The sequence below is a fragment of the Lampetra planeri genome, chromosome 6 (genome assembly GCF_965212315.1).
Source record: "Lampetra planeri chromosome 6, kcLamPlan1.2.h2, whole genome shotgun sequence".
Lineage (NCBI taxonomy): Eukaryota > Metazoa > Chordata > Hyperoartia > Petromyzontiformes > Petromyzontidae > Lampetra > Lampetra planeri.
Window position 1 is genome coordinate 16765406 of NC_136112.1, and position 15064 is coordinate 16780469.

Genomic DNA, 15064 nt, shown 5'->3' on the forward strand with positions numbered 1-15064 from the left:
GCCATAAGGTTCACATCAAGACGTGGTCAGCACAGTGAGGCCACCGCTCCTCGCCCCACGCTCTGTGCTCCCCGTCGGATCCCACAATAGCTGCGCAGCAGCAGTAGCTGCAGCAGCAGCAGCAGCAGCTGCAGCAGCAGCAGCTGCAGCAGCAGCAGCTGCAGCAGCAGCAGCTGCAGCAGCAGCAGCTGCAGCAGCAGCAGCTGCAGCAGCAGCAGCTGCAGCAGCAGTAGCTGCCTCACAGGAGACACGCAGCCAACCTCGAACATCTGCCCTCACAGAAACCACCAACTGCCCTTAGGTGGTTATCCAGGTTTGATAACAATAATGTGTGTTCCGCATCACCGGTAACCGCATGGAAGATCCGGTCAAACCGGTTATTGGTTTGCCACTCAACGTTTTCAAATTCTTTTTCGCTTGAAAGACTAATTGCCGCGGTGTTAGTGGTGAGTACACCGACCTGGCGACGCAGAGACCTAAAGTTCGATTCGACAGCTCAATCGATAGGCAAATCTGGCATCCAATCGAGTATGCCACAGTCGATCGGGCAGGTCGCGTGTGGTGGGATAAATCGTGGGTGCCTCCACTTCCTTCCAACACATCCCGCGGCAGCATTGAAGAGGAGGCCGAATGCCCTCTCGAGCTCCGTTGAACAAGAGGCCCGTCGGCGAGCGATCGCAGGGCTGCTGCACCGTGACATTGGGCTGTGTGTACAGGTCGCCGGAGGGGCACCTCTGAAATAAACGACGCCGCCTGTCGTATAAATGGGCAAAGGGCAGAGCTCGAAAAACCTGCGGCTCCGCAGCCCCATGCGGCTCTTTGAGGACTGCTTCGTGACGTTATGCATCGAGGACCACGCCGTCTCGTATTCACCACTTGCATTGCGGCTCTTGATATGGTTTGTTTTACCGAATTCGAAAAAGTACATTTCTTTTTTTGTTGCCGACCCCAGGCCAAGGGGTTCAAGGTGGTAGAGCACGGGGGAATGAAGCTAAGGTTAGGACGATTAGGGGCGGATAATGAAGAAGGGACTGGATTGTGAGGATAACCTTCAAGGAGGTGAAGGAACACGGGGAGCGAAGATGACACGTGGAGCGTGTCGTGAGCCAGGGTTCTTTTTGAGAGGGACGACTTCTGAGTGCACTTCTGAGTGCACGCGCGAACGGGAGAGAAATTAACAAATTCCCATAATCAAAGATCGTCTCGTGTGGATTTCCTTTCAAATGTAACATGCGGCGACTTAGGCCGTTTACGCAGTGTAGGAAGTACTCATTTTAGGCTGAGTTTACCGTGGAGAGGGCCAGTATTGGTTCATATACTCATGTCGCTGGGTGTGTATTGCAGTGTGCTCACCAATGTACATTAGCTCTCCACCACACAACACATGATTGTAGGTTTCTCCTGAAAAATATTGATCTTTGGGATAAACGAATGGGTTTTTTTTGTAAGCGTTATCAATATCGCCATAGTAAAGTTCATCATTGGCAATTTTGAGCATGTTTTTCACAATTTTAACTTGTAACCAACATTTGAGGCCATTTCATGAATCCAATATTCAGCCCTGTGCCAGTGGTGGAAATTCTTCACTCCTATGGTGGGGACGAGCGTTTCCACAAGACTACTTATTTCTCCACAACACGGTATTCATTTGTGTGTATGCATGTTGAACTTATTTCGCTAATCGGAGGGATTACGGGCTGGGTCAACCCCCAAAAAGGTTTCATCTCATAACCTTCAGGTTGCGAGCCGCTTGCTCGACTCGGTGAGCCTTAATTTTAAATCCACATATTCCAACATTTTTGTCGATATAAATATATCATTTAAATAAAAAAAATAACCAGAAAAACTTTATTTTCCAATAAACATTTTCAAAACATTAACATAAAAACAAACATACATTAGTACAGGCAATGGTTAAATTCAACACTTTGTAATTTCATTGTATAAACAACAATAATAATAGATTCACTTTCTCCCACGCCGTGAAACGTGTGCCGTTTTTGCATATTTTCTCAACGGCAGGAATCCTGCCTTTTCATTTTTTTTAAGAGCAGTGTATACTTTTATAGCACCTACGCTTCATTCTGTCCCCCTGAACACGGTCGGCTGAGGAGCAATTATTACCTCTTCCAGATCATTGGCACCCAAGTTCCTCGTGCATAAGCGTAAATTGTGAAATACGCCGAGAACAAGTGCAGATCAGATTAAGATGTAATAAAAACCCTGCCTTGCATTATGACAATTTGTTATTATTAAACGTGTCACGCCAGCCAACCTTAAAACTTATTTTCATTTCAGTTAATTTGTCATAAACCGTGTAAATATTGAGGTAAACAAAAAATGTACGACTATAGATGTATACATAATTTCAAATATGTATATTCAAGTTTTGTGTGCTAGAGTGTGTTTTAAAAACATTTATTCTTTAGTGAACCATGATCTTCAATTCAAAGCAGAGCACCAATATCAAACATGCATTAGCACATTGCATATCCATTACTATATCAATACTAGTTGTTGAATGGGTGTTTCTACATTTACCTGTTTATAAGCATAATGCAACATATTGACTCCTGCCCCCATGAACCGGGGCTTTTGTAAAGTGTTGTTCACAGCCAATCGCCAAACTGAAACGAGCACCACCAACTCGACCACGCGGCCGGAACGGTGCCGAGCCGAGCAGCCCACTCACGCGGGCGGTTCACCACGTGACTTGGCTGGACGGGCAGCTTGGCCAGACACACACTGCGGGCGTTTCATTTGAAGTGACAAAACATGGTACATTTCTCCTGGCTAAAATGGGAAATAGAATCGCCGATTCATGAGGAAACAATGGGACGTATTCTACGGTATACAAATCCAGTAATGATCTGTAATAACAGCTATGCATTGTCAGACATTACAAAGCGCCAAAGTAAAAATATACAAAGTATACACAGCTCTTTTAAAAAGAATTTAAATTGCAAAAACATGCCTGTAACATACTAGTGATGCGTGCGAGGACATGTCACGGAACTGCACGTAACATTGCCATGTTAGAGCCGTCACTAATGTCCTTGTAGCCATTATCTCCGCCACGCCATCAAGTAAATATCTCTTGACAAGGGGCCGATGTCTCTTCGAGCTTGTGCATAATTTTCTTTTCAATTTGTTCTCACTTAAGACAAAAGTAGCGTCATAGCCGATTGCCATGCTTAATGATCTATCGCTCATAATTCACTCGCCCTTGAATATTACACTTAAATATATATAACGAGAGTGTGTGCGTGCGTGTGTATGTGTGTGTGCATGAAACTATGACCGTTAAAAACACTTTTAAAAAATCCAAGAGTCTTCCAATCCACCACAGTTGTCACGGGATTTCTGTTCAGGCCTGTAGTTTTTCATTGTCATGTGTGGAGAGATGTCGCACTTAATAACCGTGAGGAATGATAACATGATATCCACAGTAGTCAGAGGGGTCTTGGACCTTTTCTGGAGGAAAGAATATATTTGTTAAATTGTATTGCCTTGGCAACCACGCATATCACATTTCAAAACATATAACTTTATGTTGATGAGAATACAACATATTTAATTATTTCCCTGTGCTGGCCCCACATGGAGAAAAAGTTACTTTTTCACAGAAAATCCATCCCATCGCGATGTAGCCATTTCGTTTCCACAGCGAGTGAAGAAATTAATATGTTTAATCATACGACACACGTGTGCATGTACAATCTCACAGTGAGCGTATGTACAGGCGAGGAACAGTATCACCGTCACAGCATTGCCTCATGAAAAGGTGTTAAAAGAGTCACACTCGGTTGGGTCAGCGTTCATTGTTCCCAATATTAAGACTGCGATTTTAACTGACTCACATCCCCAGTGCGTTGATTAAACGAGCACCACTAGGTCGGCACCACCGCTTAGTACAGAGACAGCTCCTCGCCAGAGAACTATAGAATTCCCATCGTTTTGGCTCAGAAATCGCCAAAGGAAATGAGCACTGCTCAATGCGTACTTGAGCACGGGGAGACTACGGCGTTTGATGTTGCCCCTTATACACAAACAATGCACATTCCGATTTCAGTTTGTACCTTGTTGTGAACAAGGATGCAATAAAAACTGCCATGATTTGAATGGAGCTGCAATACAAATGCCCTTCCAATTTCAAAGCAAACAGTAGCCAACGTTTAAATGTCGGGAGACAAACGGAACTGAAAGTTAACAGAAAAATCCGACTGCAATTTTATATAACAGATGCTCGTTAAATTCTACTGAGATGGGTTATCGTGAATGCCAGCGAGTCTCATTCAGTGTGCAGGCAAGTCATGGATGTATTCCACTCTGGATTCACTTAAGTCCGAGTGGCTGGTTCGATGGAGACACTGTTCAGGTAATAGGAGCTACACTATTTAACCATTTCAATCATCGGTTGTTTTTGCTCCAATTTCACATGTAGTTGTTTTTTGTCTGATTTTACATGCAATTGTTTTTGCTCTGACTTTACAGTATTGGCTTAACCGATGTACTTTGCTTGAATGGTATTGCTCTTGTCATTGGTGACCCAGGTCACTCTTGAAAATAAGGCTCTTCTATCCTGGACTCTTGACTTCTGACCTGGTTAAACAAAAACAAACTTGAACATGAACTTGCATTTTCTTTTCTTGCTCGGAATGTGGAGTCATTGCCCAAAGTGTATATATATATGTCTCGGTTCATAAGACAGTGTCAATGGAGGTGATCATTATTTGTTTGCCTGTCCATTTAGAGTGTACCAGTTAACATATAAACCCATGCCTACTTAGAAGGATCACTGACAGGCCTTCAGAATTACATTGGGATCGCTCGCAATTCACTTAAGCTGTTGCGCAGTTTCAGTGACCATAACTTCGTGTTAAGATTGACTCTGTAGGTGAATGATATTAGATAGATATTAGATAGGGCAATTTTGTTTCCAAAAGCAACAGGGCTAAAGATGGGATTCTACACAGATTGGAGTGATGTATTCCAGTCAAGTGTTATCCCTCATGCACTCGTAATGATAGACTTGAGTGATGCGTAATGCTGGCACAAAAATGGCCGTACAAGAGTTGAGTAATAACCATCACGAGCACTTTACTGCCAAAGACAGTCTCTTAGTCAATAAGGCTTTCGTAAAAGTGATTCAGCAGTGAAAGATGAATTTGTTACCAATACATTACACATAGAGCCATATCACATTTTAACGAACGAGTCGAGTTGTAAAATATCGTCATAAAATGTAATGAACGAGATTAAGAGACTGTTAGAGCTGTGCTTAAACACGATTCGATTGTCGTGCTATGCATGCCAAACCATAACATTTAACGGACACTTCAGATGTGACCACCAGCTAAACGAGTTTTGAACTTGTTACTTATAAGGTTCACTTATTGTTGAGGCGTTTCTTTTCTTAATCAAAACAGCCACTCCATAACAAATGTTGGGGCATAAAACATTTAAAACATTCATTTTAACCCAGGCTCAATGCAAAATATTGACCGGAACTCACATGTTTATGTCCCTTTGTTCACACTGTGCATGGCACCAACATACTTATGAATCAAGGTGCTGTTTCAAAGCTAGTGCTCTGTTTTACAAAGTTTTAATTGATATTTGCTATCATTGTAGGAGAAAGAACTTGATTCAGCACAAGCTAGAATGCATCAATATGAACCTTGCGCAAAATGCAGTGGGAGAGCTAATGTTTAATCGTGGAAATGTATGGAAGCCTTTAACTCATTATAGGTTCTGAATGCTATTGCAAATAAAATGCGATTCAGAAAACAATGTCGGGAAGTTAAGGGCAGTGTGACGTGCATCCCGAGCATGGCAGTGTCCCAAGGCAGCATCTTTCTTGCCATCTACCACAATTGCAAATCACGTGCAGCAAATCAAAATAAATAATCTCAGAGGAGGCTCTCAATGTGTCGCGATTGCCTACTGCGTGGGCGTTGTGGATTATGAACGTTCACTGTGTTGTAGGAGACTGCAGCGTTGGTGCCGTGACATCTCCGACACTGCCTCCGCATGGCCACTACGTGCACAATGCGCCAATCGGGGAAGTCGCTGAAGCAACGGCGTACGATTGAGATGACGGGCTGTCCGTAGCTTATACCCTCTGGGATTCACTGGGTCGTGTATGCAAGCACATGTCTGTTTTGAGTGTCCATCTATATTGTCTGATAAACCACACTTACATACGCTTATATACATGTGTGCACATTTAAACTACACATATTCATCGGTACGGGCTATGAATGTAAGATTGCATGTATGCACCTGGGTGGGTAGGTGAATGTACATAGGTGGTCTGTGTGGTTTATTTTCTAAAACGTCGGTGTGCACCACAGACATGAGCATGTTTACCGTGCCCAGGTGTTTTCTCGAATGCGAGTGTCAATGTTCATGCGTTCTTGCGTATGCATCCTGGTGTGGTGCGTGGGTACTTTATAACACGCGCTTCTCGTTCTAAATCATGGCTCATTGGACTAAGTCTTGATCTGATTAGGTTGAGGTGGGTTGCCGCAAGGTACCTTCCAGTTATGTACACACGTGATGCAAAACCAATGTTACGTGAGCATGTTGGTGCACGTCGTGCGTAAATGACGACCGTGGAGATAGCGTTGCTTAGCGTGTGCGCGTGACGTGACAGAAATGTTTAATGTGTGTAGTGTCAGTATTGTCACCTTTTTTTTAGTTAGCCCTTAAAGCAAACCGGGCCAAGTTCAAATCCAAATCGCTGATCACTTTTCCCAAAATCTGTCGCGGAGACATCCATCACTGGGAGCTGGTTCACTCTGGGGGTCGTGATGAGAAGCTCTGCGCGACCGGCACCCCTTCCCTGCACACGCACACCACACATTGATCACCACGACGCAAATCGCATGCTGAGTCCCAAAGACTCAAATGAGTCTGAGGCATTGGTGTTCTTCTCTCGTTTACAGCCCTGTACTCATGGTGGATATTCCACATTTCTATAGCAGAGGGGGGGGGTGGGGGGAGCTCTCTATAAAACAACCCCGGTTGACTTCACCACAAAGTGGTACCTACTTTATCGACCGTGGATGGCTTGAGTCAACCATGCCCAACCAGGATTTGAACTAATGACCTTCAAATTGCGAGCTGCGCGCTCTGCCGCCGAGTCACTTAGGTCGGGACTATGGTGAGGATTCACTTTCTCACCAGCTAAGGAGGACAGGCAAGTTTGCTTTGAATATTAACACCAATTATATGATTCAGTGGTGTAAATGCATATTTAATTAAGCTATAGTCCATTAGTCAACCATCATGACACACACCTAAACAGTTTCTGAGCACAGTAGGCCCAATTGCTCAAAACGTCATGAGGACGGCAACACACAGCACGATTGTCAAAGTTGTAAGACATAATAGTTGACACGTTTCTTGGTTACTGGGCAAAGGTTGTTATAAGAGCTTGGGGAAAACGGACGACAATGGGCAGGAATTCCAAATTGGAGCAGTGCTCGGGAAGAAACAGAAAGAGAAGTGAGGTGACCTGCAGTGTGGCGAGTGGTTTAACACAGTGGGGATGAGACAAAATAAGTCGGCATCTGGTGGAACGAGTCCTCAACAGGGGTGGAGGAATCACCAAGTGTAGTTCACGGGAACAGTAACCAGAGCAGTAGGGATATAATGGGGGTGGGGGGGGGGGGTTAAAACGAGTATTTCGCAAATATTTGTAAAAAATTAAAGTATACATTGCAATAGTTCTAAGTAATGCAGTCTTGTGAGATAGCAAGAGAGCAAATTAATATTTGCAATTGGTTGTCAAGTGACATATGACACACAGAAGAAGCAGATCTTGTGCACGAGTGGACAAGTGAACTCACCGTACAACTGTCGAACACGACGTCTGCTGCGGCTGGTGGTCCAGTCGCACCGTGAGCATCTCCAGCCGCCGTGTCTTCTGTCGCGGCGCCCGATTTCAGAATCTCGGACTCATCAGCTCCACGCATACGAATGCTGCTCAGAGAGCTCTGGCATAAATACGTGAGTGACTGGCGAGCCTGGGCGCTGAGCAACCGGAGGAACTTCAGCTGAACCACACCGAGAGGAGAGCCTTCTGCGTCGACGTACGAAAACTATAAAGAAAAAATCAAAGCAAATACCTCAGAACAACTTAAAACGTAGGAGGCTTTCGCGACAAATATCCATGAGAGGTATTTTTTGGGTTAGATCACGTATATATTTAGGCTGCTTGTAATTACCAGTGAAATGTCACAGTACTCGAATTGTAAATGTTGTAGTGGGTTTACTCTCCAACACACCGGTGTGCTGAACTAGTAACGAATTGGCACCTTTTATTTACGTGACAAACGTTGCTAATTGGCTGTGTCGGGTGGTGGCGGGTTTATCAACACATTTATATTTACACGATCTCACCCAAAAAAACAACCATTATGGACCTCATCCAACTGGAAGAGGATAAATGATTGCTATTTAGATGGTTATAGTTTTATTATGCTTGTTAAACCAGGAAAAAATAGAAACTATTTTCAGAGGGGGGCAACAATTGCTATGTATTTCCCAATACACTAATCTACAATATAATGAAAAAAAGTTAAATTGGACACCAGCATTATTCGAATTATGTCACCGGATCTTTCACATCCAGTATAAAGCAGACGGCACCTAGTATTTTATGGTTAATACACATCCGCAAATGCACTGCCGCTGATTTAGATCACTGCCATGTACAAATGCGACACTGATCAGGGCTAATCAGGCTCAACTATACTGCTTTGAATCAATACCAAAGACAAAGATCCCCCGCATAGCCTTAGCAGACAGTTGGGGCAAGTGCTGTTAATGAGCACCTTTGAAGGCTAACAAGGCACACCATGCCCGGCCACTTTTGTCTCCCCAGTGCTGATGTTTACACACTGCCCCAGGTACTCATTCAAGACTGATTCAACATATGGGAGAACCGGAATCGGGTCAAATATTTGCAAATTATTGATCGTGAGCGAGAATCAAACTTGGGTTTGCCGGATTAGTAGCACAGTGTGCTAACCACTGCACCACTGTTCCTCCAATACATGAACCACACAAAAACACACCTCTTTTCCTCCCTTGAAGTTGCTGTACCAGCCTCCTGGTTTCTCCTTTGCCCAGGTCGACATCTTTACCTACAGAGCGAGGACAGAGCCAGAGGACCAAAGTTTAACAGCAGTCGTCCTTGTGTTTGCGCAATATGTGTACACACGTGTAAAATCTGAGTGAAGCGATCATTGTTAAGCAAACGAGACTCATCGTCTGAAGAGAATTCTCACAAGATGGTACTTATCCAACATTATTCCAGTGTCGACCAAATGAGCACCATTGTGTGAGAATAAACAGTTGGTTGTTTAGTGACGATTCTATCCGTGTCAAAGAAACAGGGTCATCGGGGGCCTCTGCCTCAGGGTCACAAAACAAGATTAGCAGCACCAGACATGTTTCAGCATTGACCCATTGACTTGGAAGTCTGAGTGGGTACAAGGCTGGCTTGTGAGCAAGTGTGCACATGGACTCTGTACGTTTCCTTGAGCTTCGTGAAGATATATTTTAAATTAACTTATTTTTTTAAAGTATGTTTCTGTTAAAAATGAAACACTAAAGGTTTAAAGGTGATTTTTGTTAACCAGGTGAGAACTCAGGAGACCAGAACATTCCCATTTGCAAAATGACAAAAAAAACAATAACAGAAAAACAAAGTACAAACAATGAAGCAAATATAAATCGGAGCAAAAAACAACCAAATGTAAACCATCGCCACACGTACTTGGGATACCATTCAAAGGAGCATGTCAAGTTTACGTGCCATAGCTCAAATCTCAATGCTAAAAAATTCTCAACTTCATGGCCTGCGTCATCCATCTCTTCCATTGCTCTACCCTTACTCGCCGGGAGAAACTAATACAGTAAGTGTGGGCTCATCCCCATCTCTTCCTGCTCCTGCAGGGAGCCACGCCCCAAGTATAAATCGTTATTTTGAAGACTGGACTATAATGTTTCTCTCTCGAATTGCAACCGTCGCCACACCATCTACCATGGCGACAAACGCAGGGACCACAACCCACGTGACGAGTCAAGCTTTACGCTCTGCCCGTGTCCCAGCCTGAGAACGCTACCATTAAAGGTTGAACGCAGCTTGAATTACGTGATAAATGGGCACGTTGTATGGCACCTTGGAGTCGCTCTCCCATGAAACGTCCAATAGATTTCGATTTATTGTTGTCATTGACTGGCTGAAAGTGTGGGGGATATTTGCCTCAACTACGGTGTGGTCTAATTTTATGTAGAACACGCTCATGTGTATGTTATTACCCTTGCCGACTTGACATCTGGTTGAATACATGTCTCCCCTCCAGCCGTGAAATTACAGAACACCTGATAGAAGGGAAAACACAACACAATAAGTGCATCATACACAGCACATGCCAAAACTACTTCTTCTTATACTTTAAACATAAAATATTTTTGGGGCACACCGGAATGTGACATGAGTCTCCACTTTAATTAAAGCTTCCGTGGCACAACACCTCCAACTGTTACAGCGTTAGGGTGCATTTGACGTGAACTAGCGGTGTGCACCAAGTAACTATTGTTGTTCTATAGCTGCGCGTCCCGCAGAGCACGTCTCGCACAACTATAGTAATGGGTGCATCGGCATGTAAGCAAAATCTCAAAAGGATTTTCCAGGTGATAATATTTTGATGAATAAAACGTATATACATTCATAAAATCCCACTCCCTGTTTGCTGGTTTGTTTGGAAGGATTGAGAGGTTTGAGTGAGGGAGGAATGAGAGAATGTGTGAGAATTAATGGGAGGCACGATTGAGTGAGTTAATGAGTGGAATGAGTAAATGAAGGAATGAGGGAGAAATAATTAAGCAAATGACAGTTTAGTGGTGTGGTGTGGAGCAGTTGTGTCGTATAGTGTCAGGGGACTGACCCCTACCCTAGGGATGTGAAATTTCTTCAATGGACTCAGGGCCACTGATGGAGGCAAGTGCCAAGGTTCATTAGTTCCCTTGACGGGCCGGTCTCATTCATTCGTGGCACAAGCTTGAGAGAGGAAATGCTCAACGCGCGGCCCTACCCGGACAAGCCACACTTGTACGAGTTTACTCTAGGGTAAGTCCTCGCTAAACGCGCGTTCACACAACCCGTTTTCGCTACAAAGCTGTTCTTCTTTTCGGGGAACACTTCACACAAGGCGGAATGTGTCCATTACAAACGCGGTTTCTGATTGTTCGACGACGACTAACTATTTTGATTTAAAGCTTTCGTGACTGCAGGGATTCATATTGGTTCTTTTGGTAAAGTCACTTAGAAGGGAAATAATAAAATAATATTAATATTAAGAATGCAAAGTGGTATTAACTGCTCTAAATATATTTTTTTTCTTCCAAACTTTCCCCAAAAACAACCGGCCTACAGTCCTTGAGCGCAGGTTTTTGGACGTGCACTTTGGATACGCGGTTAACGCACAATGCGCCCACCTTCAGAGAGTTGTTTTATATTTATATTCTTTTATTATTTCCCTTCTACGTGACTTTACCGAAAGAACCAAGAATATGACGACTAACTACTTTATTGAGCTGCGTGGGTGAGCGGCAAGGGAATTCTGGGTATATGTGCGGAATGATAGAGTAGGCGATTGCGTACCCTCACCTCAGTTATTTGTGCTGCCATCTTACTGTGTGTGTGCGTACATCGTATCTTGCAACAAATACGTTGAACATTTATTTTGGGGAAATTGTTTTTGCTTGACGTGCCACTTTCCAGGATGCATTTCCTCAACGATCTGAGTTGAGTCTGCCTGATAATAAAATTGCTTACCTTGAATGAATCGCGTGAGCAGCCTTGGTTAGGGTCAATGTAGTACTCTCCTAAACACAAGCACGCACATAACCACATGACCAGTCTGATTGTAATGAGTGACACAATAAAGAAGCAGACAGTTCACCTACTTCGCATATCTGTCCCTCCAGATCAATAAATATCCATTTTATGATTTACACATCCCATCAGACACATAGCCTTATTTGCGTTCTTAATTCGCCAGCAACAAAAACTCTGGACCCGTTTCAATATTCGATATCTTATCGAGTCAGGCTCTCCTCGAACCAATGCTGGTGAACTGCCTGATGGTTATATGCCATTTTAAGTTTACTGTGGCTTGTAATAATGAATATAAATTTAAAGTAAGAATATCGAGACAACTATACAATAAGAGAAAAAAAGTATGTTTCTGAAAATATGCTTCACTTGCAGATAGTCTGCGCCTCAACATTACGCTTACTGTAACTCGTGAATTGAGTGGGTCATTAAGGACCACAGAAGTTGCATCACTGATGAACACGTGGCTGGGGCAGTCTCACCGTTGGGCATGTCAGGGTGGCACATGAGCAGGTCTCGGCACGTTCGTGCGGGGTTTTCCTGTGTTCCGGATGGTTGCTTCATTTGTTCAATTTCAACCTGAAATGAATGAAGACAATGAGGTAGATTGGTTAGATTCTCGAAAAGCAGACATCCGCACAGAGGGAAACTCCCCTTTCCATGGTTAAAGAGGCTTCTGTCAGTGTGTATTAACAGCTATGTACTGTATGTTGAACTTCTTTCGCACCATACATAACCAACCCTCTTAATCAGAGGTGCGGGGGAAGGACAACAAACTAAACACAAAAAGCAGTTTGAAAGAAGTGAGTTCATAGTTTTGATTTAAAAGTGCAGAGCTCCAGTGGCTTCCTAATATCGGATGGAAGAGCATTCCAGACGGCCGCAGAAATACCTCTGAAGGCATACGGCTCAGAAACACAATCATAACGGAAGATCGGGAACAAAAAAAACTAAAATGTGTGTAAAGAAGCTTGGGAAGAGATGCACACGTGGAGTTATGCTGAGAGAGAGAAAGAGGAACACCTGGAGTAGAGAACACATGCAGGTTACTGACATCATCCAAACTTTCTTGGCGTCATCTGGTCCAACCCATGTGAGACTAGGCTCTAAGGAAAGCTGTCTCGGGTGTGGACCAATCAACTTCAAGGACAGTGCATATATTATCAGAGTTATGTTTTTTTTTAATTATGGCTGCAGGTATTGTGGTCTATGCAAACATGACTCCTTGTAAAAAAGGTGTCAGTTTTGTTGCCAGATAGAAGGGTAAAAAACCAATTATCATATTCTTAGGTTTTTTTGGTAAAGTCACGTAGGACCAATCAACTTCAAGGACAGTGCAAACCTAAGAATATGAATCCTTGCAGTCACGAAAGCTTCAAATCTAGAACCAATTATCACATCATCCAAACTGTTAATAAAAGTGAGCAGGCTTGGGCAGGACCACGTCACAGCCAGAATGGACAATGGCCGACGGTTGCGAATAATAACAGGTGGCAACCAAGGGATGGAACGCGTACCGAGAGACTACGGACACTTAGTAGATGGAGCGATGGAATCAGTTTGTGCATAAGGCGCTGGACGGATTGTGGCATCGCAAGGATCGAGAGCGGTGGTGGTGGTGGCAGCTTGACGAGGCGCTCATCCAACAGTGGATTTACCCTGGCTGGTGATGATGGTGATGAAGGAGAGAGCAGTGGGAGGGGGTGAACCCGGTAAGGAGGTGTCACTGTTAACCGCACTCAGTGGGTGAGGGTAGTGTGTGGCCGGACCCGAGGCAGTGGTGCTATGGCTATCCATAGAAATAAGCAGACTCGGTGCCTCCCCCACCCCCCTTCCATATCCACACTCCACATAAAAAAACATATTTGTACGCATCCCCTCAGCCACAGTGCCTTCTGGGAGTGCATAATTTCAGCAGCATTTAGTTAAACGCAAGTAAACTCTGCACCCGTTGAGACATTCAGTGTCTCATCGGTAGAGTCAGACTTGCTTGAACCAATGCTGCTGATCTGCTCGATGTTAATAAACAAGGATGCTTTTTGACAAAAAACCATGAAACAAAAATAACAATTCGTCCCAGAATAAGCAGATGAGGCTCCTCCTTCCCATTCCTGAATGTACGCACATTGTCTGGCTTACAAAAGTCCGTGCGTTGAACGTAGGAGACACGGTCACATCACGATGATTTAAAGAAGATTAAGAATGCAAAGTGGTATTAACTGCTCTAAATGTATTTAAAAATTTTTTTCCAAACTTTCCCCAAAAACAACCGGCCTACAGTCCTAGTCAGCGCAGGTTTTTGAATGTGCACTTTGGATACGCGGTTAACGCACAATGCCCCCACCTTCAGAGAGTTGAGAGAACCGAATATCTCCTCCATCCCGTCGGTGTAATCCATGTAGCTCTGGGGGTCCTCGTCTTGCTCCTGGACAGCTCGCCGCGCCTTCTTGGCAGACTGCATGGGGAGTGGGTGGACCACCTCACCTGGAGGACCCTGCGGCAATAACCGCGTGGCCTTCGTGAGTCTTTGGTAGTCCACTTCCATTGTCACATCACATCAACGTTCCAGTGACTGTCTGCTCAAATCAGCATTCAGGCATTGGTGCTCATCTCCCGTTTACAGCCCTGCAACCCCCAACCAAGATTAGAACTTGGAACGTTCCCTTTGCGAGCCGCTCCCTCCACCGCCAAGCCACCTGGGCGGATTCACATTTAGACTGGAGTCTGATATCCTCTCTCGAGTTAAATCGAGCCATTCTTCACTCGACTGGCCTCCACGTAGAAGGGTCACCACAATGAAAATCATAGACAGGATAATGGCCTCATTTTCGCAATGTGCCAAATTGGAAAAAGTACGACGACATTTCTCAATTGGCAAACCTGTAGCTGCCCGTTAAACACGGCAATGAGAATGGCACGGACACCCAATTATCTCGAGATAATCATTGTTGTTCATTACTGTAGGGACGGGTGTGCACGTCGATGTGTGCTGTGCTTCTATACCGGGGGTCCGGGCAATCCTGTGGGGCCCATGTCTCCTCTTGTCCCGGCGGGACCCTGCACCCAGACATTCACATCAATGACACGGCAGCAGTGATGTTAGGTCCCATGCAACAGTTCAAACGATGTGTTAAGTGCACTGGCTATTTT

At 44.3% G+C, this 15064-nt stretch overlaps 1 protein-coding gene across 7 annotated transcripts in view; it reads right to left on the reverse strand.

Moving 5' to 3' along the window:
• Nucleotides 1-4499: 4499 nt before the first annotated feature.
• LOC144719622 (uncharacterized) overlaps nt 4500-15064 on the reverse strand; it is a 152480-nt gene continuing 141915 nt past the window's right edge. For 6 of the 7 annotated variants that reach the window (XM_078595721.1, XM_078595723.1, XM_078595722.1 and 3 more), the window contains 8 exons: nt 14918-14971; nt 14259-14408; nt 12397-12493; nt 11855-11904; nt 10336-10398; nt 9087-9155; nt 7857-8108; nt 6605-6847 (listed from right to left, as the gene is read on the reverse strand). In XM_078595721.1, the coding sequence (XP_078451847.1) occupies nt 6704-6847; nt 7857-8108; nt 9087-9155; nt 10336-10398; nt 11855-11904; nt 12397-12493; nt 14259-14408; nt 14918-14971 (879 nt within the window). In that variant the 3' untranslated portion in view covers nt 6605-6703. Of the gene's footprint in view, nt 4603-6604; nt 6848-7856; nt 8109-9086; nt 9156-10335; nt 10399-11854; nt 11905-12396; nt 12494-14258; nt 14409-14917; nt 14972-15064 lie in introns of those variants that run through there. The other variant, XM_078595719.1, reaches the window with a different exon arrangement.